Here is a 27197-nt window from a genome sequence, read left to right on the forward strand (position 1 = left end):
GTCTTCATAACCCAGAAAGGGGACCAGAAGTTATAACAAGAAGCAAGAGGGAGCTTGTGGATCAAACGCTGCAGATTTCTCTAAAAGCTACAAGCATTCAAGTGTTCTACGGATTAAAAGATCAAGACGAAGATTCAAGAACAAGCTGCAAGCCCAAGCACTTGGATTAAAATAAATTAAAATTCAAGATTAAGCTCAAAGGCTCTTTTATTTACCGTTGAAAAGAAGAATCAGAGGATTCATAGAGATTGTAACACTCAAATATTTGAAATAAAATACTACGATTGTTGCAATATTTTTCAGCTTGATTTTATTTTCCCGACGCAAATTTATTGTCTACAGTGTATATATATATATATATATATATATATATATATATATATATATATATATATATATTTCACCGAAGAATGACATTGCCCTGCCCCAAATGTAATGGCAGGAAGAATGACAATAACCCATGAGCATCTTCTTTACCTAAAAACTAATCATGCACTGCGCTTGACAAGTTTTAGCAGGAAGGATTGGCAAATAGGTAAGAGCATCTAACATATCTGCTGCCTGTGTAATTGCCGCGAGCTCCATGAGCTATTTCGCTGTGACGGAAAAATGATCGTTGGCAACCTTTTGCTTTCCTCAACATGAGGAAAATCAATGGTGTAATGAAGCCCGCGACTCTCGTGTCGAGAAAGAGCACTGTTAACTACCAGGTTGGCACAACAGAAGAGATTCCTCATCTCACAAGCCTCTACTCCAACCATTGTTGGTTCCCAGCCATGCTGAAATAGGTATGTTTCCCATTCCAACTCCAACTCTCTGATTCTCTTCTCAGCTGCGGTCAGTCTTGAGGTAGACCTAACAATTCCAACATATTCCCACATGATTGACTGCAGTTCTTTCCTTACTTCCCTTGTCCGGTGAATGACTTTGCCATGTACTGTATCTCCTAGTAACATGGGAGCTACAGGCCGCGACCACCAACTTGAAGCACCGTGATCAATTCTAGACACATTCATGTGATCAATTGAAGGCTGTACAGCTCTTCGTGCAAACACTAGTGCTTCAAGCAACGAGTTGCTAGCAAGTCGGTTCGCACCATGTAAACCAGTACATGCAACTTCACCTGCCACATAAAGACCATGCACGTTAGTCTCACCCTCGAGTCCAGCACGGACTCCACCACACATGTAGTGAGCAGCAGGAACCACTGGAATCGGCTGCTGTGTTATGTCTAACCCATGGCGGAGACACTCAGCAGCTATATTAGGAAAATGAGAAAGAACCTTCTCTCGGGGCTTGTAACTGATATCAAGAAGAACATACTTTTCACCACGCTTTTTGAGCTGGTCATCTATACTTCTTGCTACCACATCTCTCGGGGCAAGCTCTGCTCTTTCATCATACATTGGCATAAATCTCTCCATATCTAAGTTGTAAAGGATGCCTCCATCACCTCTGACAGCTTCAGTTATCAAAAAAGCATTCTCTCTGGTTCTTGTTGGTCTGATGGGAAGGCCTTCATCAGCCAAAGCGGTTGGGTGGAATTGCACAAACCTGGCAACACGAGGAAGAGAATTGTAATTACTAATGCAACCTTCATCAACCTCGCAAATAAAAACTTGTCTACCATCCAAAAGATGATCAAAGGAGGACCATCAATTAGAGAGCAGACTGCTAGACTAGAAATCTTTTCTACATCAACTAAATCCCCCAATGAAGAAAATTTGATGCCCTTAATCCTGAAAAATTCAAGTTGCATATCCAATATCATCCCGCACAACATTTTGAACACACCCTTGTATTTTTAGTCAAAAGTGCAAATTCTGAATGAATTGCAGAACAAGATGCAGAAATCAAGAAGGCAAAAAAAGGATGAAATCAAGATTAGCAGATTTTACAGCACAACTCACTAAAGCAGGGGCAGAGATATTGTGCAATGAGAATGCAATGCAACTGAGGATCACTTACTCCATGTTAGAAATTACAGCTTGAGCTCGATGAGCCATAGCCATTCCATCTCCAGTTGCAACCTACAACCATCATGCCCACATTAAAAAAACTTTTTTTTTCATTAATAAAGGCACAAGTTGTCAAATATAAAAACAGAATTGGCCCCACCGCCAATTAGTTGCTCCAAAAACTTACAGAAATGATTTCAAAAGAAAGGCAAATTTGATAACGAGCATAACAGCGCCACAGCAGATGCCTAACCCAGGTTATTACAACGTTGAACAATGTGTCTTGACAAGAATCCACTCATCCAAGGAAAGGATCATCTATTATACCCAGAACTTTTATTTTTTTTATTTTTTTTGGGGGGGGGGGGGGGGGTGTTCCATATTTCCCTTTGTACTTTGCAAAAAGGTCTAGATTTACCCTCGGTTTGAAGTTTGGCTCACTGATGCCCTCACCGTTAAAGTTTTGGACTATATCTACCCTTATTTGCTAACAGTTGATTAATCTCTTTTTTTAATTAATATCTAATTACTCTGTTTAGCACCAAAATGTGTCACATGTCCCACAAGTGGCTAATTAATAAACCTCCCTGCCCCTTTAACCCTCTCCCTTTAACCCCGGCACTGCTCTTAGACCATTTTGCCCAACTTCCAGTGAAGAGCTCCATCTATTCCCCTTCTCCATTGCAACACAGTAATGCTTCTATTGCCCAACATGTTGCTGCCCCAAACCCACTTCATCTAGTTAACTTTCACCATCCAATACTCAAGCAATAGCTTCCCAAAATCCCACCCCAAACCATTCTCCACCGTCACCCAAAGTACTCCCTCTATACCTAAACAATCACTTCCACCTTTATCTCTAGGCAGCAACCACCCCAACCATAATTAACCATCCCTGAAATTTTCATAAAAGTTTGAGACCACAGAACCTTCAAAAATTTAAAAAAAAAAAAAAAAATGTCGCCGGAAAAATTTCCCTATGCGACACCATCAACCATTAAAAATGAAAGACGATGGGTTTTGCTATGGTAGAGGGGCGGCTCGTTGATGGGGTTGTAAAGCTGTTGTATACGGTCGAAATAGATTCCGGCTTTCGCACGTCTGATCGAGTTCGAATGATAATCGATCAAAGTGAGACTTCGAGATGGTTTCCGAAGATGGAACAAACAAGCCTCGAACCCGAGGGGCCGATCAATGTCGAGTTCGATATTGTTATTGAGCTCGAATCCAAATCGAACTATGATGCAGAGTAAAGCTATCAAGCTTATGAGCCAGAGACCAACCAACATTGACCCCGAATCAATTCAAGGGTCCGAGTCAGAATCGAGCTTAAGCCAAAGATCGAGAGCTCGAGTTAGAATCGGGCTCAAGCCGAGATCAAAAGCTCGAGTCAGATCGGACTCACAGACATAAGCCGTTGCAATCCCACTAGATGAGAGAATCTTGACAGAAATTGTGGAAAAACTGATTTATCATGGATCTCCCACTGAGTATTTTTTAATTATATTTAAAGTAAGGTCCCTCTACTATAAAGAGGGGTTTATCATTTCTGGAAGGGCAGTTTTTTTGAAGTTTAGATTGTAATTCAAGCACCATATTTTCTCATATTCGAGAGTTATTCTTTTAGGCCTCATAAACTGATTCATCTTGCTTGGTCCCAAAAATCGCTTTTGTTACAACTTTGTTTAATTAGTCTTCTCTGCGGTCCATATTTGATATTTTCCTTTTATCTTTACAATTTGTATTGAGCTATATCACATATCCTTAGAACTACGAATAAATTCAACTCTATCCGTTTTTCGAGTAAACAGTTTGGCGCTCACCGTGGGGCTAAGGATAACAGTGGTTATTTGATACGAATCTGAAAAAATACGCCATTGTGTTTTACGCTTGTTTCCGAAAATATCTTGAATTTCGGATTAGCTACGACTAACCATCAATCAAATGGCTTCACCGATCGATAACGGGGCCGGTCTTCAAGACGAAAACAACTTGACACCCAGTACTGAAAGACCACTTGTGAACACCGTTGGAGCTCGAATCGGAGCGCCAATTGATATCAATTCGCATGTAGCCATTGAGGCGAACCTACATGCTGAACCCGAGAATAGCATCCATGGTGGCACTCAGTCTGCGGCTCGAGATACCCATAACATCGAGGAAAATGGCGTTAGCTTGCGTATGATTTTCGAAATGTTGCAAGCCCAACAGGCAGCAATAGCTCAGTTGCAGAGCCAAACCCAGCTACAAAGCAGGCCGGAGCCCAATCCACTCCGAGAAATCACTCACAGAACGGAACCAGCCATAGTAAAGTCAAATGAGCAAGAATCGGGGACTACTCCCGAAATTGCTAAATTGCTCGAGGAACTCACAAATCGAGTCGAAACCAACGATAAAAAAGTAAAAACTTGATAAAAAAGTAGAAACTTATAACTCTAGGGTCGATCAGATCCCGGGAGCTCCACCAATGATAAAAGGGTTGTATTCAAAAAAATTCGTGCAAAAACCTTTTTCCTCGAGCGCAGCCCCAAAACCAATCCCCAAAAAATTCTGTATGCCCGAAATTCCCAAATATAACGGGACGACCGATCCCAACGAGCACGTCACTTCTTACACATGTGCCATCAAGGGCAATGATTTAGAAGACGATGAAATCGAATCTGTGTTGCTAAAAACATTCGGAGAAACCCTCTCGAAGGGGGCAATGATTTGGTATCACAACCTACCACCAAATTCCATCGACTCGTTCGCCATGTTAGCAGATTCTTTTGTGAAAACACATGTCAGCGCCATAAAAGTCGTAACAAGGGAATCGGACCTCTTCAAGGTTAAGACAAAAGGATAACGAGATGCTGAGAGAGTTCGTATCTCGTTTTCAAATGGAACGAATGGACTTGCCACCAGTCATAGACGATTGGGCTGTTCAGGCTTTCACTCAAGGTTTGAACGAGCAAAGTTCGACGGCTTCACGGCGATTAAAGCATAACCTGATCGAATACCCAGCCATCACATGTGCCGACGTGCACAATCGGTACCAATCAAAAATTAGGGTCGAAGATGATCAATTGGGGTCTGAACCCGCTAATCAAAGGGATACTAATCGGGAACGAGGTCCGATTGGGGATCGATACCAACCGTAAAACGGAAGCCACAGAGTCGGTGAATCTAGACATAACCTCAGGCAAAATAAAAAAAAAAGTGATCGAGGTCAAGGGTCCCGGGGGCTGATAAACAGAAGTAGTTTCGATAGGCCTGTCGGATCTAAGGAAGCACCTCGGTTATCGGAATATAACTCCAGCGTTGATGCATACGCCATCGTATCGGCTATCAGACGCATCAAAGACACTAAATGGCCTCGACCCATGCAGACCGATCCTGCCCAGAGGAATCCCAATCAAATATGCGAATACCATGGCACCCATGGCCACAGAACGGAAGATTGCAGGCAACTAAGAGAGGAAGTAGCTCGGTTATTCAACAAAAGGGCACCTTTGGGAATTTTTTAGCGATAGGGCGAAGAACCATTTTAAAAACAGGGATTTCGGCAAGCAAAACGAACAGGAAGAACCACAGCACGTCATTCACATGATCATCGGCGGCGTCGATACCCCTCAGGGACCAGTGCTTAAACGCACTAAAACATCGATTGTGAGAGAAAATCGATCTCGAACTCAAGATTACACACCCATAGGAACTTTGTCCTTCAATGACGAAGATGCAGAAGGAGTCATACAACCTCATAACGATGCACTGGTAATATCCGTACTCATGAATAAAACTAAAGTTAAGCGTGTGTTGATTGATCCAGGTAGCTCGGCCAACATCATCAGATTGAAGGTCGTAGAAGAGCTCGGCCTGCAGGACCAAACCGTACCCGCAACTCTGGTTCTAAACGGATTCAATATGGCATGTGAAACCACCAAAGGCGAGATAATTCTACCAATAAACGTGGCCGGAACCATCCAGGAAACGAAGTTTCACGTGATCGAAGACGACATGAGATACAACGCCCTTTTCGGAAGGCCATGGATCCACAACATGAGAGTTGTACCTTCGACCCTACACCAGGTCCTCAAATTCCCAACATCGAGAGGAGTCAAAACAGTGTACGGAGAACACCCCGCCGCAAAAGAAATGTTCGCCGTCGAGGAAGCGAAACCAATATCCTCGCCTTCGCCAATAAAGGGATCGGGCTCAGAAGGAAAACGAGATACCAAATAGCAATCACAGACATCGGCTTCGACCCAGCCAGATAACCAGAAGATCGAAGAAGATGATGATCAGAGGATCCCTCGATCCTTCGTGATTCCCGATGACTCCGACGCCACCAAATCAACAATTGAAGAGCTGGAGCAAGTCACACTAATCGAGCACTAGCCCGAACAAAAGGTATACCTAGGAACGGGGTTGAGCCCCGAACTCAGGAAGAAACTTATTCAATTTCTTATCGATAACATTGATTGCTTTGCCTAGTCCCATTTAGATATAACAGGGATCCCACCAGACATAACGACGCATCGGCTAAGCTTGGACCCTAAGTTCAGACCGGTGAAGCAAAAGAGAAGACCTCAGTTCGAGGTAAAATACGCATTCATAAAAGACGAGGTAACCAAACTTCTCAAGATAGGGTCCATTCGGGAGGTGAAATATCCCGAATGGTTAGCCAATATAGTTGTAGTGCCTAAAAAATGGAACAAACTTAGAATGTGTGTGGACTATAAGGATTTGAACAAAGCATGCCCAAAGATTCTTTTCCGCTGTCCAACATCGATCGCATGATCGATGCCACAGCCGGTCACGAGATCCTCACTTTTCTCGATGCCTACTCCGGGTATAATCAAATCCAGATGAACCCGGAGGACCAGGAAAAGACTTCATTTGTCACCAAATATGGAACATACTGTTATAATGTGATGCCCTTCGGGCTAAAAAATGCAGGGGCTACTTACCAACGCTTAGTAAATAAAATATTCGAATAACAAATAGGTAAATCAATGGAAGTTATATTGATGACATGCTAGTTAAATCCCTACGCGCAGAGGACCATCTGACCCATTTGCAGGAAACGTTCGAGATTTTGAGGAAATACAACATGAAGCTCAACCCCGAAAAATGTGCTTTCGGGGTCGGTTCGGCTTCATGGTGTCAAATCGGGGAATCGAGATTAACCCCGATAAAATCAAAGCCATCGAAGACATCACCATCGTGGACAGCGTGAAAGTTGTACAAAGGCTAACGGGACGGATTGCGGCCTTAGGCCGATTCATTTCGAGATCATCAGATCGAAGTCACAAATTTTTCTCCCTACTCAAAAAGAAGAACGATTTCACTTGGACTCCGGAATGCCAACAGGCATTAAAGGAACTAAAACAATATCTGTCGAGCCCACCACTACTTCACACTCCAAAAACAGACGAAAAACTTTGCTTATACTTGGCAGTATCGGAAATCGCAGTAAGCGGTGTCCTAGTTCGGGAAGAGCAAGGTACGCAATTTCCCATTTATTATATAAGTCGAACCTTAGGAGAAGCAGAAACTAGATATCCGCACCTAGAAAAATTGGCACTTGCAATGATAAGCGCCTCTAGAAAGTTACGACCGTACTTTCAATGTCAGCGCATATGCGTATTAACGACTTACCCACTTCGTAATATTTTGCACAAGCCCGAACTATCAGGCCGATTGGCCAAATGGGTCGTTGAACTCAGTGGGTACGATATCGAATATCAACTCCATACGGCCATCAAGTCTCAAATTTTAGCAGACTTCGTGGCCGATTTCACGCCAACCCTCGTACCCGAAGTCGAAAAAGAACTCCTGTTGAAATCGGGTACGTCATCGAGGGTATGGACCCTTTTTACGGACGGGGCTTCGAACGTGAAGGGGTCCGGGCTAGGCATAGTTTTAAAGCCACCCACGGGTAACACTATTAGGCAATCTATTAAAACTACCAGGTTGACTAACAACGAGGCCAAGTATGAGGCCATGATTGCAGGTCTCGAGCTAGCTAAAAACTTGGGAGCAGAAGTCATTGAAGCCAAATGTGACTCTTTGTTGGTGGTAAGTCAAGTAAACAAAACCTTCGAAGTTCGAGAAGATAGAATGCAAAGGTATTTGGACAAACTACATGTCACTTTGCACCATTTCAAACAATGGACTTTACAGCAAGTTCCACGAGAGCAAAACAGTGAGGCTGATGCACTTGCGAATTTGAGATCATCGGTCGAGGAAGGTGACTTGAGCTCGGGGACTGTCGTTCAACTCTCGAGATCCGTGATCGAAGAAGGACACGCCCAGATAAATTCTACGAGCTTAACCTGGGATTGGAGAAATAAGTATATTGAATACTTAAAGAACGGAAAGCTCCCATCGGATCCTAAAGATTCAAGGGCCCTACGGACTAAAGCTGCTAGACTCACGTTGGCTTCAGATGGAACGCTATACCGAAGGACATTCGATGGACCATTGGCAGTATGCTTGGGTCCAGGAGATACCGATTACATCTTACGTGCGGTGCACGAGGGCACTTGTGGGAATCACTCCGGTGTCGATCCATTAGTTCGAAAAATAATCAGGGTAGGGTATTATTGGATCGATATGGGCAAAGATGCGAAGGCATTTGTTCGAAAGGTTTGCACCAATGATACATCAACCCGGAGAACAACTTCACTCGGTCCTATCCCCATGGCCATTCATGAAATGGGGAATGGATATCGTCGGCCCTCTGCCATCGACCCCAGGTAAAGCTAAATTCATTTTATTTATGACTGACTATTTCTCTAAATGGGTTGAAGCACAGGCGTTCGAGAAAGTAAGAGAGAGAGATGTTATAGACTTTATCTGGGATCATATCGTATACCGATTCGGGATACCCGCCAAAATAGTATGTGACAATGGGAAACAATTTGTGGGCAGCAAAGTGACGAAATTCTTCGAAGATCACAAAATAAGAAGGATATTATCAACACCGTATCACCCCAGTGGGAACGGACAGGCCGAATCAACGAACAAAACTATCATTCAAAACCTAAAGAAGAGGCTGAACGACGCTAAAGGAAAGTGGAGAGAAATCCTACCCGAAGTCCTTAGGGCATATCGAACGACGTCAAAATCCAGTACGGGGGCAACCCCGTTCTCCTTAGTATATGGGTCTGAAGCATTGATACCAGTCGAAGTCGGCGAACCCAGTACCAGATTTCGATACACGACAGAAGAATCAAATAACGAGGCTATGAACACTAGCCTCGAATTATCGGACGAAAAACGAGAAGCTGCTCTCGTCCAATTGGCCGCCCAAAAGCAACGAATCGAAAGATATTATAATCGAAGAACCAAGCTCCGCCATTTCAAGCCCGGGGACTTAGTGCTAAGGAAAGTCACCCTCAATACCTGAAATCCGAACGAAGGAAAACTAGGACCGAACTAGGAAGGACCATATCAGGTTCTCGAGAACGTCGGAAAGGGATCAGACAAGCTCGGCATTATAAACGGCAAACAATTATCAAGCAATTGGAATGTGTCACATCTAAAACAATACTACTGCTAAGGTACGACCCTCCCATATTCATTTACATTCCAAAACTGACCCCTGCAGAAGTCCGATCAGGAGCTAAGATGGATCCTTCAATACGAAGCCTTAAGATCTGAAAGCACGTGTTGCACTCTTTTTCCCTTAGACCGGTTTTATCCCAAATGGATTTTTCGGCAAGGTTTTTAATGAGGCAACCAATGATCGTGCTGCGCTTACAATAGTATCTGAGGCCTCTTTACAATCGACCTCGAATACTGGGGGGCATTAGCCCTCGAATATATCAAATTCTGATGCAAGAAAGTTATTTCGCAACAACGGGTTTCCAATAGGAAAAGTTGTAAGAGCCAAATGGTCAAAACGAACCATGCTCATGTAGTTGGCCCGAACCCAGACACGAAATATAAACACATGTATAGTGACTTGCAAAGAAAGTTCTCCTCTTTGCCAACATCTTATATCCAAGAAAAATTCCTCTATTTGGAGATTTATTATGCAAACAGAATTAAGATAAACTCGACCACTAAGCCTACGGGCTACTTTTATTTCGAGTTCGAGTAAGCACTCACTCGACCATTACGCATACGGGCTACAATACTTTTATTTCGAGTTCGAGCAAGCACTCACTCGACCATTACGCCTACGGGCTACATTACTTCGAGTTCGAGTCATTCACTCGACTACTAAGCCTACGGGCTACTTTTATTTCGAGTTCGAGCAAGCACTCACTCGACCATTACGCCTACGGGCTACATTACTTCGAGTTCGAATCATTCACTCGACTACTAAGCTTACGGGCTACTCTTATTTTGAGTTCGAGCAAGCAAGCACTCGACCATTACGCCTACGGGCTACATTACTTTGAGTTCGAATCATTTACTCGACTACTAAGCCTACGGGCTACTTTTATTTCGAGTTCGAGCAAGCACGCACTCGACCATTACGCCTACGGGCTATATTTCTTCGAGCTCGAATCATTGACTCAACTAATAAGCCTAAGGGCTACGTCACTTCAAGTTTGAATAAGCACTCGCTCGATTATAGAGGCTACGAAGTCCAAATTTGATTAAGTTGTTGAAATCCTTGTGAAAACATTCATAAGGCATGAAAAAGTCTTCACAAAACAGAAGCAAGTCGGCAAAATTGTCTATGTACAAAATTGTCTACATGATTGATTACAACGTAAAAATTAAGGACTAAGCTTCCTGGTCATCCTCAGGAGAGGTCTCTTCTCTATCGGGCTCCCCCCGTTCTCGGATCCGCTCTTACTCCCATCATCATCATCATTGTCATCATCATCGTCATCGGAAACCAGGGCTTCAGCATCGGCTTCGAGTTCTTTGGCCCTTTTTATCTCTTCAGCGAGATCGAAATCACGAGCATGAATCTCCTCGAGGGTTTCCCTCCGAGATCGGCACTTAGCAAGTTCGGCGACCCAATGTGCTCGAGTATCGGCAGTCTCGGCTGCCTCTCTTGCTTGGACCTGGGCAGCTTCAGCATCGGCCCGATAGATGGCCACGAATGCATCCGCATCGCCCTTTGCCTTTTCGGCATCAAATTCGGCCTTGGCAAGTACAGAGGCCAACCGAGCCTCGAGCTCCTCTATTCTTCTTGCTTGAACCAGGCCTTTTTCTTTCATTCTCTGAAGTTGGGTTTCGGCCGATGATAACTGGGCTCGAGCAGTTTCTTTCTCTGCATCAAAGCGGTCCATACCTTCTTTCCACTGCAAAGACTCCGCTTTTATCACGTCGACCTCCTCACGAAGATTCCCGATCATCTCAATTTTTTGCTGCAACTGTGAGACCGAAAAATTATCCATCGTTCCGGTATCAAGCCCATAGGCTTTTAAAAGTATCATTACCTGCTCAGACAAATCGGCCTGATCTCGATAAGCCTTGGCCAACTCAGCTCGGAGGTCTTTTATTTCCTCCTCTCTGCCCTAAGAGAAGTGTTAGGGAGTTCCTCTCATCAGTAACCCGTTGAAGGTCGGCCTCGTATCGACGCAGCTCTTTTTGGGACCGAGAACATGCTTCTCGATGAACTGCCGCTGCCTACAAAGAAACAAGAAACGAAGTTAACGAAAAGTAAACATAAAGATAGTACCGACAACATAATTTTAAGGCTTACCTGATTCAAAGCCTGCCGCACCCCGTGAAAAAGATCTGATTCATCACCAGTACCGGCAACGTCCTCGATACCGGTAAACAAGTCACGAAAGGGATCTTCTTCATCGTGAGGCCTGTCTAGATCGAGGGCCCCCAGAGCTTGGGCTTCCCGAATCACCCCTGCGAAAAAAGCGGGAAAGGTGGGGGAATCTTCGATTGCTGCTGCCCCAAAATGAATCACTTGGAGCATTCTCTTCGGTTCGAAGGGATTCGAGGGCCCTTTCAGTCATATCCCCCACCTGTTGGCTCCGATGAGATGCGTCTTCGATCTCCGATAATTCAAGGATTCCACCCGAATCTTTCTCCGGTATATCCTCAGCTCGAGGCGGAGCCTCATAAAGCATCATCGATCCAGCTGCCGATGGGGTATCGGTGGTTCTCTTCATTCGGGCCGCCAGCGCGGACCCATCGTTTTCTTCTTCTTCTTCTTCATCTTCATCCCTTAGACGCAGAACTGATTCTACGGTCAAAGGAATGGCATTCTTGTTTGGCTTACGAGCCGTCCTCTTCTTCGGGTTTGGATCTTTGGGAACGGTGGCTCTTTTCCTTTTATTTCCCTTCACCGGCTTTGGAACAGAGGCCGAAGTTTCTTCCTCGTTGGACAAGGGCCTCAACACTGCATCTTTGCCCAAACCTGCATATGAAAAATTTTATTAAAATATTTGGAAACCACCTCGTTCGAATTATCAAAGAGTACGAGAAATGGGCTTACCATGATTCTTGGCCTCCCACCAACCCTTTGGCAAATCACGCCATGAGCGTTCGGCGTATGTGAAGGTCAAAACAAGAGCTCGTACCCAGTTCTTGAGATCGAGAACTGCTCCGGGCATCCAGGGAACCGCTATATCACAAAAAGAAGAGTGTCGATGAGAAAAGAAATGAAAGAACAAAATAGAAGTAACAGCAAGATCACACTTACGTTTCATATTCCACTCCTCGGGAAAGGGCATCTTTTCGGTCGGAATCAGGTCCGAAGTCCTCACTCGAACGAACCTGCCCATCCAGCCCCGATCCCTGTCCTCGTCAATGCTCGAGAACAGAGCCTTGGTAACCCGACGCTGAAGTTTTATTAACCCTCCTTGAAAAAGTCGAGGACGGTACAATCGGATAAGATGGTCAAGGGTGAACGGCATCCCCTCGATTTTGCTCACAAAGTATCGGATCAGGATAACGATCCGCCAGAAAGAAGGATGGACCTGGCCTAGGGTTATTTGGCATTGACGACAGAAGTCAATAATAACGGAATCGAGGGGACCTAACGTGAAAGGGTAAGTATACACATTCAAAAACCCTTTCACGTAAGAAGTGATATCTTCGTCAGAAGAAGGAATCATTATTTCTTTTTTATCCCAATTGCACTCTTTCTTTAGCTGTTTGAGGTGCTTCTCGGTTATCGAACATATGTACCTCGATACTAGTATCGACCTTAAAATCAAAGTAAGAACACATGCCCTAGGAACGCACTCCTCAAATCATGGTTCTGCTGGTGTCTTATCGGCGGCACATTGTGAAGATGAAGCCTTCTCTTTCTGAGGAATGGTTTGTGATGTTTTCGCCATTTTCGAATTCAAAAGTGAGGAATAGAAGAAAGTGACAGATTTGGTAGAATTGAAGAGGGGCTTTTGTAAAAAGAAATCACAGATTTACGGGTAATGCGAAAAGGGACTTGGGAAATTTGGAAGATTGAAGATGTAAATGTGGTAAATGATAAAAGGAAGGGTTATTTATAGGTTTAAGCGATGGCGGTTCAGTATCAGCAGTGGCCGACCACCATCTGACATGCATTAAATGCCTTGAAAGACTAAACCGACGGAACAGCTATCACATGCGTCATGATCGAGCCCGATGGAAACGTCAGGTTATAATCCGATCGAGCCGTTAAAAGATCATATCGTTTCTCACCACATTCTTTCTGAGAAACGAGGGGACTATCTGTATACGGTCGAAATAGATTTTGGCCTTCGCACGTCTGATCGAGTTCGAATGATGATCGATCGAAGTGAGACTTCGAGATGGTTTCCGAAGATGGAACAAACAAGCCTCGAACCCGAGGGGACGATCAATGTCGAGTTCGATATTGTTATTGAGCTCAAATCCAAATCTAACTATGATGCAGAGTAAAGCTATCAAGCTTGTGAGCTAGAGACCAACCAATATTGACCCCGAATCAATTCAAGGGTCCGAGTTAGAATCGAGCTTAAGCCAAAGATCGAGAGCTCGAGTTAGAATCAAGCTCAAGCCGAGATCAAAAGCCCGAGTCAGATCGGACTCACAGACATAAGCCGATGCAATCCCACTAGATGAGAGAATCTTGGCAGGAATTGTGGAAAAGTTGATTTATCATGGAACTCCCACTGAGTATTTTTTAATTATATTTAAAGTAAGGTCCCTCTACTATAAATAGGGGTTTTATCATTTCTGGAAGGGCAGTTTTTTTGGAGTTTAGATTGTAATTCAAGCAACATATTCTCTGATATTCGAGAGTTATTCTTTTAAGCCTCATAAACTGATTCATCTTGCTTGGTCCCAAAAATCGCTTTTGTTACAACTTTGTTTATTTAGTCTTCTTTGCGGTCCATATTTGATATTTTCCTTTTATCCTTACAATTTGTATTGAGCTATATCACATATCCTTAGAACTACGAATAAATTCAACTCTATCCGTTTTTCGGGTAAACAGTTGTAATGGTGGTGACTGATGAAGGTTCTATTTTGGTGAGATCCGTGGAATTGAGAGGGGAAGGTGCTCGCCGAGAAAGTGTTGAAGTGGAGGAGCAGTGAGTCTTTCTGGGGTGCTATTGGTGGGTTGGTGAGGTTGTTTGGTGGTTGCAGAAGTGTAATGAAGACGGACAGTGTAGGAGTTGTTTTTCCGTTGGCCACCTTGTTTGTGGTAAAAGGGTGGGGGGTAAGAGGGGTGGTTAATTTTAGTGAAAGGGGGGTTACTTTTCAGGGTCAAACGGGGTCAGGTTAAAGGGGAGGGATTAATTTCATGCCACGTGTGGGACACGTGGCAGTCTCTGGTGTTATTCAGTATACTTAGAGACAATTAAACCTCAAACAAAGGTCCTTCAGCAAATAAGGGTAAATATCGTCCAAAAGTTTAACAGCGAGGCACTAGTGAGCCAAACTAACTTCAACCGGATGATAAATCTAGACCTTTTCGCAAAGTACAAGGGTAAATTTGGACTTATCCCTTTTTTGTGACTTAGGGCAGTCAGCTGTTATTTCTAATTAGCACGTTAGCTTAACATGAAAGGGTTTTAAATCAGGCCATGTTTCATACTCTATGGAATGTTGTTTGCACCAATGTCAATTGTTAAGGTCCTTATGAATTACGAATGATACTTTGTGACGAAGCTTATCGCCAACAATTAAATGCATATGTATGCTAGTCATAAAAGTAACTATTAGCCACCCAGCACCAGGGATTCCCTTCCCCACCTTCTCCCCCCATATCACTGTTTAGGACTCTGAATAATCTTACTGATTACAAGGAGTGCCCTCATAACTAACAACATTATGAAGGAAAAGATATTGAAACCCATACCGGCGGATTAGTAGTACTAGGATAGGTATGCCCAGCTCCACCTGATGCCAGCAAAGTCACTTTTGAAATGAATCTTATAACCTACAAACTCAAAATAAGAGCGCAGAAGCCAAAGAAATCAATTTATGTCATTTTGAGGAAATGTTCAAAACATGGAGGTTAACATGAGTGAAAGCAACTGTACTTACCTCCTGTGTTTCCGTGTTTATAGTATCAACGCCATGACATACTATGTCAGAACCATCCTGCATTTGGCATACAAATTAACATTAAATCGTTACTGAACAGTTCAATTGCCACCTTTACACAACTATAGCAAATTTTTCACACTAATAAACTTACCTGAGTGGTCAACAAATCTATAGCAAAATGGTGTTGAAACACATGTATATTAGGATGCTTAAAAACTGCCTCTAATAGGGCCCTTTCTATCTCTCTGCCAGTCATATCAGCAGCATGGACAATTCGACGATGGGAGTGGCCCCCTTCCCTGGCTAGATGCAGATTTCCATCCTCCCCGTGATCGAATGAAGCACCCATAGCAATCAGTTCTTTAATTCTCTCAGGTCCTTCGGTACACACAACCTGGAGAAATGAGATACACTTATAAAAACGAAGACTTCAAAAGAGTAGACTAAACACAATGTTGGAGTAATAAATCAGTCATCTTGTAAATTCATTTAGCACATAGACTGCATAAAAAGTACAATTGCATGGACCACGATTATCTCAACTGATAAGAAGATACCAGTTGTGATGTCCCGTCACCCAAGAACGCAAAACTTCCTTGAAGCCAGTATATATTTACAGAGACAAATGAAAATAATATACAGCACTCCCAGGCTATCCAGGATTCCTAGCTTAAGTTGTATCATATAAAAAGATTCTCTCCTATACCCCACAAGAGTCCTATGTACAGAGAACTCTATCCCCTCTCCCTCTTGTATGTTGTTAATGGGCCTAGTAGATGCGAAATCCGCTGGGCCTTACTACTCTCAGCAGAATTGGGCACGTCACAACTCTGCATGAGTTGTTAGCATTAAGAAAATCTGTTAGATAGTAATGTGAATATATATAATCAGTCCTAGTCCCGTATGTAATATGAGTAGGTTATGTATTATGTATACTTATAAATAGTTAATAAATCAATAATATATTTTTCTCCCGTGCTTTCTCACATGCTATTAGAGCAATCGTGAGAGATTTATCGTTGTGCATAAATTCCAGCGGCCGGGAAGAGAAATCAGTCAACCGGAAGTCTTTCCAGCAAACACAGGTCTACCGCAAGAACTAACCACTTTTCATCAGTGTTGTGCAAAAACCAACACCACCACGAAGTAGATCAGCCTTTGACGACCAACCCGTAAAAATATCTCCGACAGACCACCCTCCACGCGCCCTCACGCGCCGATAGAAAAAAAAAATTACCGGCTAAGTTCAGATGTCACGCGCCGCGCGTGGGGCTATTTTCGGCCCTTTTTTGGCGACGACTCTTCAGGACAACTTGTTTACCTTGCAATTCCGAGCCTACCCATCCAATTTAAACCAAATTCCTACCACTTTCATATTTTTCTGGCGTGACCAGTAGTTTCCAGAATATTTTCTGATTTTTCCAGCGTGAACATTATAATGTCATTTGTATCCGTTGGATCCAATGCATTGAATCCAATCCAGATGGTTTCTTTATCGGAATATATAGAGTTCCTTCCGTACAAAGCATGTAAAAGACATCTTATGAGATTGCTAATGTTGTTCAAACAGGTAATAGCGTTACTTGTGTCTCACAATCTTCTTCTCCCAGTAATTGGGTTATTGATTTAGGAGCGTCTCATCATATGGTAATAAATCTGCTTTCACTACTATTTCTTATCATCAATCTCTTCCAACGGTCACAATGGCCAATGGGTCTCAAACTGCGGCAACTGGAATAGGTCAAGCAAGTCCACTTCCTTCTTTACCTTTGAATTCAGTTCTTTATGTTCCCGGTAGTCCTTTTAATCTCATAGTTGTTAGTCGCTTAGCCAAATCACGTAAATGTTCTGTTTTATTTCTTGATGACCTTGTTTTTATGCAGGAATGCAGTACGGGGCGGATTATTTGTACCGGGCATGAATCACATGGACTTTATTACCTTATCCTTGCTAAATCACATGAACCCATATCAACAGCTTGTTTTGTTACTGATTCACCAAATTTATTACATAAACAGTTGGGACATCACAGTTTATCAAAACTTCAGAAAATGGTACCTGGTTTGTCTCACTTGTACACTCTAGTGTGTGAGTCATGTCAGCTCGGTAAGCATACTCACTCTCGTTTCCCTTGACGCTCTGATAATCAAGCAGAGTCACCTTTCACTTTAGTCCATTCAGATGTTAGGGATCCTAGTCAGGTCAGTTCTACCTTGGGATTCCGCTACTTTGATAGTTTCATTGATGATTATTCCAGGTGCACTTGGATATTCTTGATGAAAAATCGATCTGAGTTGTTTTTCGTGCTGAAATTCAAAATCAATTCGGGATTTCTATCCGCACATTTCGTAGTGAAAATGCCCCAGATTATTTGTCTCCTATATTTCAGCAGTTTATGAAATCTCATAAGATCATTCATCAAACATCTTGTCCATATACATCTCAACAAAATGGGGTAACGGAAAAGAAAAATAGCCATCTCATTGAGACTGCTCGTACCCTACTCATACAATATCATGTTCCGTTACGATTTTTGGGGGATGCAGTTCTCACATCTTGTTATCTTATTAATTGTATGACATCCTCAGCTATCCAGAATCAAGTTCCATTCTCTTTGTTGTTTCCTCACTCGCCCTTCTTCTCTCTTCCACCTCGTGTCTTTGGGAGCACATGTTTTGTTCATAACCTTACTCCAAGAAAAGATAAGTTAGCTCTCCGTGCTCTTAAGTGTGTATTTTTAGGTAAGGGGTATCGATGCTAATCGTCTGACCTTCAGCAGTGCCTTATGTCTGCTGATGTTACCTTCTTTGAAACTCAGTCATACTTCACATGCCTAGGTGGTCACTTAGACATTTTTGAGGTATTACCAGTTCCATCTTTTTGGAGATTCATTCACTATTTCCCCTTCACCTTCCTCCACGTCTCCATCACCTACAGCCCCACTCTAGCTCTAGCCCCACCAACTATAGCTCCTCCTACATTCTCAATCACAAAAGTCTTACCCACACCAACCGTTAAGGAATCTAGTGTTGCTCCTCTTAGAACCCCAGCCACAGGAACACCACTCTTGACTTATCGTCGTCGTCCGCGCCCAGCATCAAGCCCAGCTGATTCACGTCCTGCACCTGACCCTGCTCCTACTGCGAACTTGCTCCTCCTAGTCAGCCGATTGCACTTCGAAAAGGTATATGAACCACACTTAATCCTAATCCCCATTATGTCGGTTTAAGTTATCATCGCCCGTCATCACCCTCATTATGCTTTTGTATCTTTTTTGTCCTTTGTTTTCATCCCTAAGTCTACAAGTGAAGCACTATCTCATCTAGGATGGCGACAAGCTATGGTTGACGAGATGTCTGCTTTACATACGAGTGGTACTTGGGAGCTTGTTCCTCTTCCTTCAGGAAAATCTACTGTTGGTTGCCGTTGGGTGTATGCAGTCAAAGTTGGTCCGGATAGCCAGGCTGAAAGACTTAAGGCCCGTCTAGTTGCCAAAGGATATACTCAATTATTCAGGCTTGATTACAGTGATACTTTCTCTCCCGTGGCTAAAATAGCATTAGTCCGCCTTTTCTTATCCATGGATGTTGTTCGTCGTTGGCCTCTCTATCAATTGGACATTAAGAATGTTTTTCTTCATGGTGACCTTGAGGATGAAGTTTATATGGAGCAACCATCTAGTTTGTTACTCAGGGGGAGTCTAGTGGCCTTGTATGTCGCTTGCGCCGGTCAGTTTATGGCCTAAAGCAATCTCATCGAGCCTAGTTTGGTAAGTTCAGCGCAGTTATCCAGGAGTTTGGCATGGCTCGTAGTGAAGCTGATCACTCCGTGTTTTATCGGCATTCTGCTTCAAATCTCTGTATTTATCTGGTCCATTATGTTGACGATCTTGTTATTACCGGCAATGATCAGGATGGTATTACTAAGTTGAAGCAACTTCTCTTTGAGCACTTTCAGGGTAAGGATCTGGGCAGATTAAAGTATTTTTTGGGTATTGAGGTCGCTCAGTCTAGCTCAGATGTTGTGATCTCACAACGGAAGTATGCCTTAGACATTCTTGAGAAGACAAGAATGACAGGTTGTAGACCTATTGACACACCGATGGATCCGAATTCTAAACTTCTGAGAGGACGAGGGAGCCGTTCAGCGATCCCGCAAGATATAGACGGTTGGTCGGTAATTTAAATTACCTCACAGTGATTAGACCTCATATTTCCTTTCCTATGAGTGTTGTGAGTCAGTTTATGGATTCTCCGTGTGATAGTCATTGGGATGCAGTTGTCCGCATTTTTCGGTATATAAAATCAGCCCGAGACAAAGGATTATTGTTTGAGGATCGAGGCCATGAGCAGATCGTTAGATACTCAGATGTTGATTGGGCAAAATCACCTTCTGATAGACGTTCTATATCTGGATATTGTGTCTTAGTAGGAGGTAATTTGGTGTCTTGGAAGAGCAAGAAACAGAATGTGGTTGCTCGGTCTAGTGCAGAAGCAGAATATCGAGCAATGGCTATGGCAATATGTGAGCTAATTTGGATCAAACAGTTGCTCAAGGAGTTAAAATTTGGTGAGATAAGCCAGATGAAACTTGTGTGTGATAATCAAGCTGCTATTCATCTTGCATCAAATCCAGTGTTCCATGAGAGAACTAAACACATTGAGATTGACTGTCACTTTGTCAGAAAAAAAATACTCGCATGAGATATTGCTATAAAGTTTGTGAAGTCGAATGATCAACTTGCTGACATTTTCACCAAGTTTCTCACTGGTCCTCGTATTAGTTACATATGTAACAAGTTCGGTACATATAATTTATATGCACCAGCTTGAGGGGGAGTGTTAGATAGTTATGTGAATATATATATATATAATTAGTCCTAGTCCCGTATGTAATAGGAGTAGGTTATGTATTATGACAAGAGTGGGTTGCTCTAGTGGTTAGCACCCTCCACTTCCAACCAAAAGGTTGTGAGTTCGAGTCACCCCAAGAGCAAGGTGGGGAGTTCTTGGAAGGAGGGAGCCGAGGGTCTTATCGGAAACAGCCTCTCTGCCCCAGGGTAGGGGTAAGGTCTACGTACATACTACCCTCCCCAGACCCCACTAGTGGAACTATACTGGGTTGTTGTTGTTGTATGTATTATGTATACTTATAAATAGGGCTCATTGTAACATAGTTAATAAATCAATAATATATTTTTCTCCTGTGCTTTTTCACATAATCAAATGGATTCCTAGGTTAAAGCTCGAGGGAGAAGGGATAGAGTTTTCTGCACATAGGACCCTTGTGGGGATAGGAGAGAATCTTATATGACTAGGAATCCTGGATCGCCTTGGAGTGTCTATCCTTATCAGCAGTTACCCTCAAAAAATTGGTGCTGATTTAGGGAAGTCAGAAGTGTTAAAGGTACTTTTGTGTGTTCTCCTTAAGAGAAGAAAACATGGTACTGTCTAAATGAAATCCCAAAATCAAACCAAGATACAACACATGTGAATTTCCTGTCTTATTCTTATCTCTTCTTTCCTGCATGTCACCTTCACTCTCTTTCCCTAATGTTCAAAGACAAAAGTCAACAATCTGAACCATAAAGAATAGGAGTACTACATAAACCAGTGGAAATCGTCCATATTACCAACCATTGGTTTCCCAACTCTCCAACTCTTTCTTCAATTCCAACTTTTAAGCACTTATATCAGAAGCAAGAAATAGGCATAGAGCCTTTCTTGTAGTATTGTTGCTTGGCACTTCAGCTTCAAATTGAAAACAAGCCTAACTGCCCCATTGCTCTTACTCTTTTCCAATTTTTGGCAGCTCTAGATCCTGTGGCAAAAGCCGTCTAAACAGAAAGGTCCTTTGGTTTCAACCTGAAAGATGGAGAACTTTCCTATTCATCCAACCAAGTATTCTGGGAAAAATTTGGAAAAGTAAAAGGAAACACTCTCCAATGAGAAAAAACTGAAAAAGGGCAAACTGCTTCATGGAACTGAAGAGACAATAACATTCTGTGAACTTACTCTAACAGTCTCCTCATCACAGAGGTAAGCACCTGCAACAATTGTATCTTGCATGTGGCTCTCCACTGAATCCATAGGGCAGAGCACAGCACTTACACCACCTTGAGCATAGTTAGTGTTACTCTCATGTGGCTCAGCTTTGGTTATCACAGCTACAGTTCCATGTTTGGCAACTTCAAGAGCATATCGAAGGCCAGCAATTCCACTACCAATCACCGCGAAATCGAAATACCTAGTTGAGCCATCTCTCTGGCAAGAATTGATTGTTCCGCTGTGAGACTTCCAGTTTGTTTTCACTTGACATTGTGAATAGTTACTTCTATGAACTCGCAAGAATTTGGAAACCCAATAAGACCTGGAAAATTTAAGTAGCATATCACCACCAGAAAATGAAAATGATAACCTTTCTTTTTTTTCTAAAGAATCAGGAAATGACTAAAAAAGAAAAACTTTTAGGATTCTGGTATCTCATGAAAAAAAGATATTACTGGTTTATGCCTAAACACGTATACAAAGATTCTTTCCAGTAAGTTCTCATTGGAGGAATAAACAGTCCAACAGCCAACGCGTGAATGCCTATCTCCGTACAATTTGAAATGTAATAACATCTTAAAAGCTCCAGAATAAAACATTTTGGCAATCATTCCCCCAGAAGAGAGGAGATGGGGCAATAGAAAGAAGATAATACAGTAGGGAAAGATAGAGAGAGAAGGAGAGATAGGTGAAGAAACATCATCCTAATACGTACCAAGGGATCTGGTTTTGCATGCCGTTCAGGATCACATTGGAATGACACTGAGCTTTTCCATAGCTACTCCTCCAGTAGACAGGCTTCCTCAAATGTAACTGTCCGCTTACTGAAGCGATACCAGTTGCCATATGATCTTCCTGACTGACAATCCAGGTCAAAGGAATTCATATCAGATTAGCACTCCCAATTCCGAGGTTAGAATGTTTGTGAAACTAAACATTTAAAGATCATCTTGATTACCTCTAAAAACACCCAAACAAGGCAAAGAATTGAGCTTAATAACAAAATATCGGCTCTTGACATTTAGATAACTTGAACCAAACACTTTAGAAGGGAAAGACCCTTCTAACAAACTCTTGTAACATCTCCCAGAAAACTATTCTTCAGTTATACGTTTTGCACAGCTGGGACTCGAAAGCAAAATTAAAGACTCTGGATATTTAAGGGAAACCTTGTTATGAATTGCATTAAAGCATGAACGAATATAGTAGAAGCTACAAAAAGAAAAGATTTTGTTTCAGGACAATCTTAGGAACAACTTCCTAAAAGCTAAAATTGAAAGCCCAACCAAAACTGTGCTTGGTCTTGAAGTCAGAACTCTTCACAACTCTTCTTTCATTCATTTGGAGCAGTAGATTTATTAAAGAAAAAGGAACTTTTAGAAAATATCGGAAATTGAAGGGGTAGAAAAGCATGTGGAGACATTTAAACAAAAGGAGAAGTGCTTGAAAGGGCAATGAGAAAACATATCATCTAACATATGGTCAATTCAATGAAAATATTTAGAGATTCAACAATTGATGGGCTTAAACTGGAATTCCACAAATTGGACTCACACGACAAGATGGCTAGTCCATGTTAATGCTGCAGCAGAACATGCGTGGAAAAAACTGTTCATTACACAACTTCCATACCAGATACTGAAAAACCAAAAGGAAATGAAACATAAAAAGAAGAAACGTATACTTTTTTTTCATTCAAGTGAACCACAAATGTATGTGCATCATGTCTCTAATCCTGTGATATCTCATATTGCAAGAGAAAAAGTAGAGAAAAGAAAGGTATGAACTTATCAACTAATTGCTATAATCCACTTGTACAGAATGAATTTACAAATGGAAGTTGCCACAAGACTTCATCACTTATTGCTGAAACAAAAAGAGAAATCATTGCTTTCCCTTCCTGATGCTACATGACGTAAGTATTGAGTCAAGGCCATTTTAAATGAATGCCAATGTATCTACAAAATGCATTTCCTTTAAAATCATGAGACTGAAACACGTTAAGAAGAAGTCCTTTTCAGTTTTTCTAACTATGTCCTTACTGTTGCTTCAATGAAGACCCTCAATAGACACCTGAACATAGATACATTGGCATTCATTTAAAATGGCCTTGACTCAATACTTATGTCATGTAACATCAGGAAGGGAAAGCAATGATTTCTCTTTTTGTTTCAGCAACAGTTTTTCTAACTATGTCCTTACTGTTGCTTCAATGAAGACCTTCAATAGACACCTGAACAGCTAGTACTATCATTCTGAAGGCTCCAAAAAACAGAAACACATACAGGGCCAAAAGTCAGCTTTCCGGACACGTTTCTATTAGGAGAAAGGAAATTGTAAGTAACAAGTGACGACTAAAAAGAGTTATTTTAGCAAAAAGCAGAACCTACAAGGCTGAACAAGTATTGCAAGGAAACAATAAGACCCAATGAAGATCATTTACTCTAAGACTCAGGACTTGCCAACCTATCTAAATTTTCATTTTCCCTTATTAAATCTTTCTTTGTCAATGGTGTTCAATGGAGGTCGAGTATTAGGGTTGTAGGTTAGGAGGTAGTTGAGTCTTGCCTTACTTCGTACCATTGTGGGACTAGCCAGGTAGGATTTTTGTCTAAGATAGCTAGTGGCAATGTTGTGTCTTACTATTTCGCTTTTCAGTGCAGGACCTATTTACTAGGTATCGCTTTTGCTTTGCATCTTTCTTCTGGATTTCATGGTGTTCTTATTTTTCTTATGATTGCTGTGGTGATACTAATATTGTCTCCTTTTGTCCTTTTGTCTTTTTGTTTTCTTGAGCCGAGGGTCTTTCGGAAACAGCCTCTCTACTCCTTCGGGGTAGGAATAAGGTTTGCGTACACACTACCCTCCCCAAACCCCATTAGTGGGATTTTACTGGGTTGGTGGTGGTGGTGGTGGTGGTGTTCAAGGAAATGAACAGCTCTTACGCGCTAAAGTTGTTTGAATAGAAATGAAATAAGTTGTAAAGGAGAAGTGCAATGATATATACATGGACTCTTGTTTTGTATAACATGTATCACAGGTAAATAGATCTCTGAAAATACATAAACAACTTGCAAAATTGATCACAATCCCTCCTACTTATGGGTGTATTTGGTATGAAAAAACATTTTTTTGATAATCTTTTCCAATTTTCCCATGTGGTTCCCCTAAATTGTTGGGGAAACATTTTCCTAAAGAAAACATTTTCCTTTAATTTTGTTGAAACTAACTTACCTAAGAACCCAAGGGAAGTCAATTTCCAATATCCAGAACATATCAAACGTTTTGGCACAATCAGTTCTTGCCCCCTCCCACTTCCCTCTGCCATTTTCTCTTTTTGCTCTATACTCTCTCCAAAGTGACCTAAACGCTATGCATGTTGACACAACAGTACCTATATGTTCTTACCTGTTAGGCATATCTTTTAATAGAGTATGGAATTTGAATCTAGCCAAAGCATTTGAAATTTCATGTACCATTCTCTCTTTTCCTTTTCCTTTCTTTATGTAAATCTGTGATACTTTTAAATTACTGTCATTATTCATTTTCTTGAATTATTTAAAAAAGATTGACATTTTCATATATTTAGAAACTTTCTAATTTTAATATATTATTTTGCTTTTTCTTAGTGACTTGTTCTTACATGAATGACATGTCATGTTGAATACTTTATTCTGCAGTTAATCTTTCAAGAACTTTAAGGGGCTTAAATGAAATTAAAAAGAAAATTATTTTGTAACAACATTAGGAAACAATTTGCCTCTCTGCCTTTATAGGTAGGGGTACCGCTGCGTACACACTACTCTCCCCAGACCCCACGTATGGGATTAAGCTGGGTTTGTTGTTGTTGTTGTTGTTATTAGGAAACAATTTCTTTTCTCCTTACAACCAAAAAGTGGAAAGTATATTCCAGAAAATAATTTTCACTCACCCAACCAAACATTGATAAATATTCTCCTGAAAATATTTTCCCCTCACCAGCCAAATACTGGAAAATAAGTGAAAACATTTTCCTTTATACCGAACACACTCTATATCTCTTCTCTCCATTCCTGCAGTGAGACTGGAAACTTTGTTACTCTCATTTGGGCTAGGATTGTGTCAGCTTGTGTTGCTTTACCAGGGAAAGAAAACAGCAGAAAAAGGGAACAGAGAGCAGAATTGAGCTAGCATAGCATGTTCGCTACAACAGGATCCACCGGCTATCAGTTTATCATACAATTGCATGTTCGTATATTTATAAAGCTTCGCAAGATTCTAGCAACCCCAACCTAACAGAATCCTAGACTAAATTACAACCCCATTCCCCACCCAAACAATACAACTATAGTTATTATTCCAAAACAAAACAAAAAAATAGATCAACAAAACAAAGTTTTGAACAATACAGTTACCTTAACGGGGCAAAAATGGCGCTCCGGAGTAGAATTGAACTCGAATTCGAAGTTATAAATTAACTGATTGTTGGCCAAGGAAGCAGAATTCGAGCTAATTAGAGAACTGAAGAGAGAGAGGGGGCCGGAATATATAACGAAAAGCTGCAGTCGTCACCTAGAAATCCACCGTGTATCTTTTGCCACCTTTTAAAATTATGGACATTTTTTTTGCTAATCAATGGGCTAACTTAATCGCATGCAGTTTGCAGTTTCCGTGGTGTAAGATTTGTGGCGTTAAAGAAAAAGGAAGTTAGGATCCCAATCGCTTTTCCTCCACAAGGCAAAGAATTTGAGCCTTAGCTTTTAGGAAATGGAATCCAATGCGTTCTTTCACAAATATGAAAAAAAAAATTATAATAAACGAATTCATTTATTTTTTTAATTTTCTTGGTCAAAATAAACAAGTCTTTCTTTTTGACTTTCCTTTCAGCCGCGGGAAACCCCTTTTTTTTTTTTTACAGGTAGTTTTTAATAATAGATCCGCATTGACCCACCGAATTATGTAGTTGAGCGCAAACAAGGAAGAAAATTATTTACCACCACCGATCCAATATGATACCACTTTTTTGGGTCTAGAAATAGTTTATTTGGTGAACCTTCTTACATTTCATAAGTTGTGTATTTCATAAGTTGAAGCGGAGGATCTCATCCCCTTATCCTAATTTATGTGATAATGCTTGATTAGATATAAAGTTTTAGAAAGAAAAAAAAGATTTTTAAAACTTGTGACGTAGATATTTATATGGTTGTATGAGTGTAAATTATCTCATTAATCTCATTAAGGTTAAAAGGAGAATTTTAAAGTTAAATCATATATTCTTTTGGAACATACGAAAAAGAAAAAATTATAACATAAATTGGAAGGGGGGAGTAATTAAAAAAAAAGAGATAGATCCTACCTAAAATTGATAATGGGTCCTAACCCACCAATTTGAGCATGTCGCAGACAAAACAGATCCCCCAACTAGTTACCAAGACCTCCAACAAAAACTAATCTAAACATATGTCATTCCCTCCAATTATTTCATACAGCAAATTAGATATGTCAAGCTTACAACCTTAGCCACTGCTACATGGACTAAAATCTCGCTAAAATTTAATCAACGCGACAAGCCCCCCCCCCCCCCACTTCCCAATGCAAATGAACAGGAGTTGGCTTGACTGCCCTTTATCTCTTCAATTTAGATTCTTTAGTCTGATTCAAATGTTAAGACAACTAAAAAGACGTGAATTACAAATGGAATAGCATATCCAGCTTACTCTATCAATAGCCCAGCAAGATAAAGGCCACAACCCTTCCAATTCTTAATTCATGGTGGCACAAT

The 27197-nt window shown here is 41.5% G+C and overlaps 1 protein-coding gene across 2 annotated transcripts; it reads right to left on the bottom strand.

Annotated features, from left to right (window-relative positions):
• Positions 1–176: 176 nt before the first annotated feature.
• Positions 177–26183, bottom strand: LOC104091652 (L-aspartate oxidase 2-a, chloroplastic). 2 transcript variants are annotated; one of them, XM_070177266.1, is made up of 9 exons: positions 25831–26183; positions 22395–22586; positions 22152–22295; positions 21404–21758; positions 15541–15783; positions 15387–15443; positions 15199–15279; positions 1969–2030; positions 177–1554 (listed from the first exon to the last, which is right to left on the bottom strand). In XM_070177266.1, exons 3-9 carry the CDS (start codon positions 22280–22282, stop codon positions 546–548), a joined length of 1938 nt encoding a protein of 645 aa, XP_070033367.1. In that variant the 5' UTR covers positions 22283–22295; positions 22395–22586; positions 25831–26183; the 3' UTR covers positions 177–545. The 2 variants fall into 2 exon arrangements, with proteins under 2 accessions (XP_070033367.1, XP_070033366.1); XM_070177265.1 differs by lacking the exon at positions 22395–22586 and having other exon boundaries at positions 25831–26182.
• Between the last annotated feature and the right edge of the window lie 1014 nt (positions 26184–27197).

This window comes from Nicotiana tomentosiformis, chromosome 6 (genome assembly GCF_000390325.3).
Source record: "Nicotiana tomentosiformis chromosome 6, ASM39032v3, whole genome shotgun sequence".
In the NCBI taxonomy this organism is placed as follows: Eukaryota; Viridiplantae; Streptophyta; class Magnoliopsida; order Solanales; family Solanaceae; genus Nicotiana; species Nicotiana tomentosiformis.

What these genes read in the sequence shown, in the direction of transcription:
- LOC104091652 (XM_070177266.1), bottom strand. Translation starts at nt 22,282, where the DNA reads ATGGCAACTGGTATCGCTTCAGTAAGCGGACAGTTACATTTGAGGAAG. An exon ending in TAGATTTGTTGACCACTCAG is followed by an intron (nt 15,444 to 15,540) that starts GTAAGTTTATTA and finishes TGCCAAATGCAG; the next exon opens with GATGGTTCTGACATAGTATG. An exon ending in CTAGTACTACTAATCCGCCG is followed by an intron (nt 2,031 to 15,198) that starts GTATGGGTTTCA and finishes TGATGGTTGTAG; the next exon opens with GTTGCAACTGGAGATGGAAT.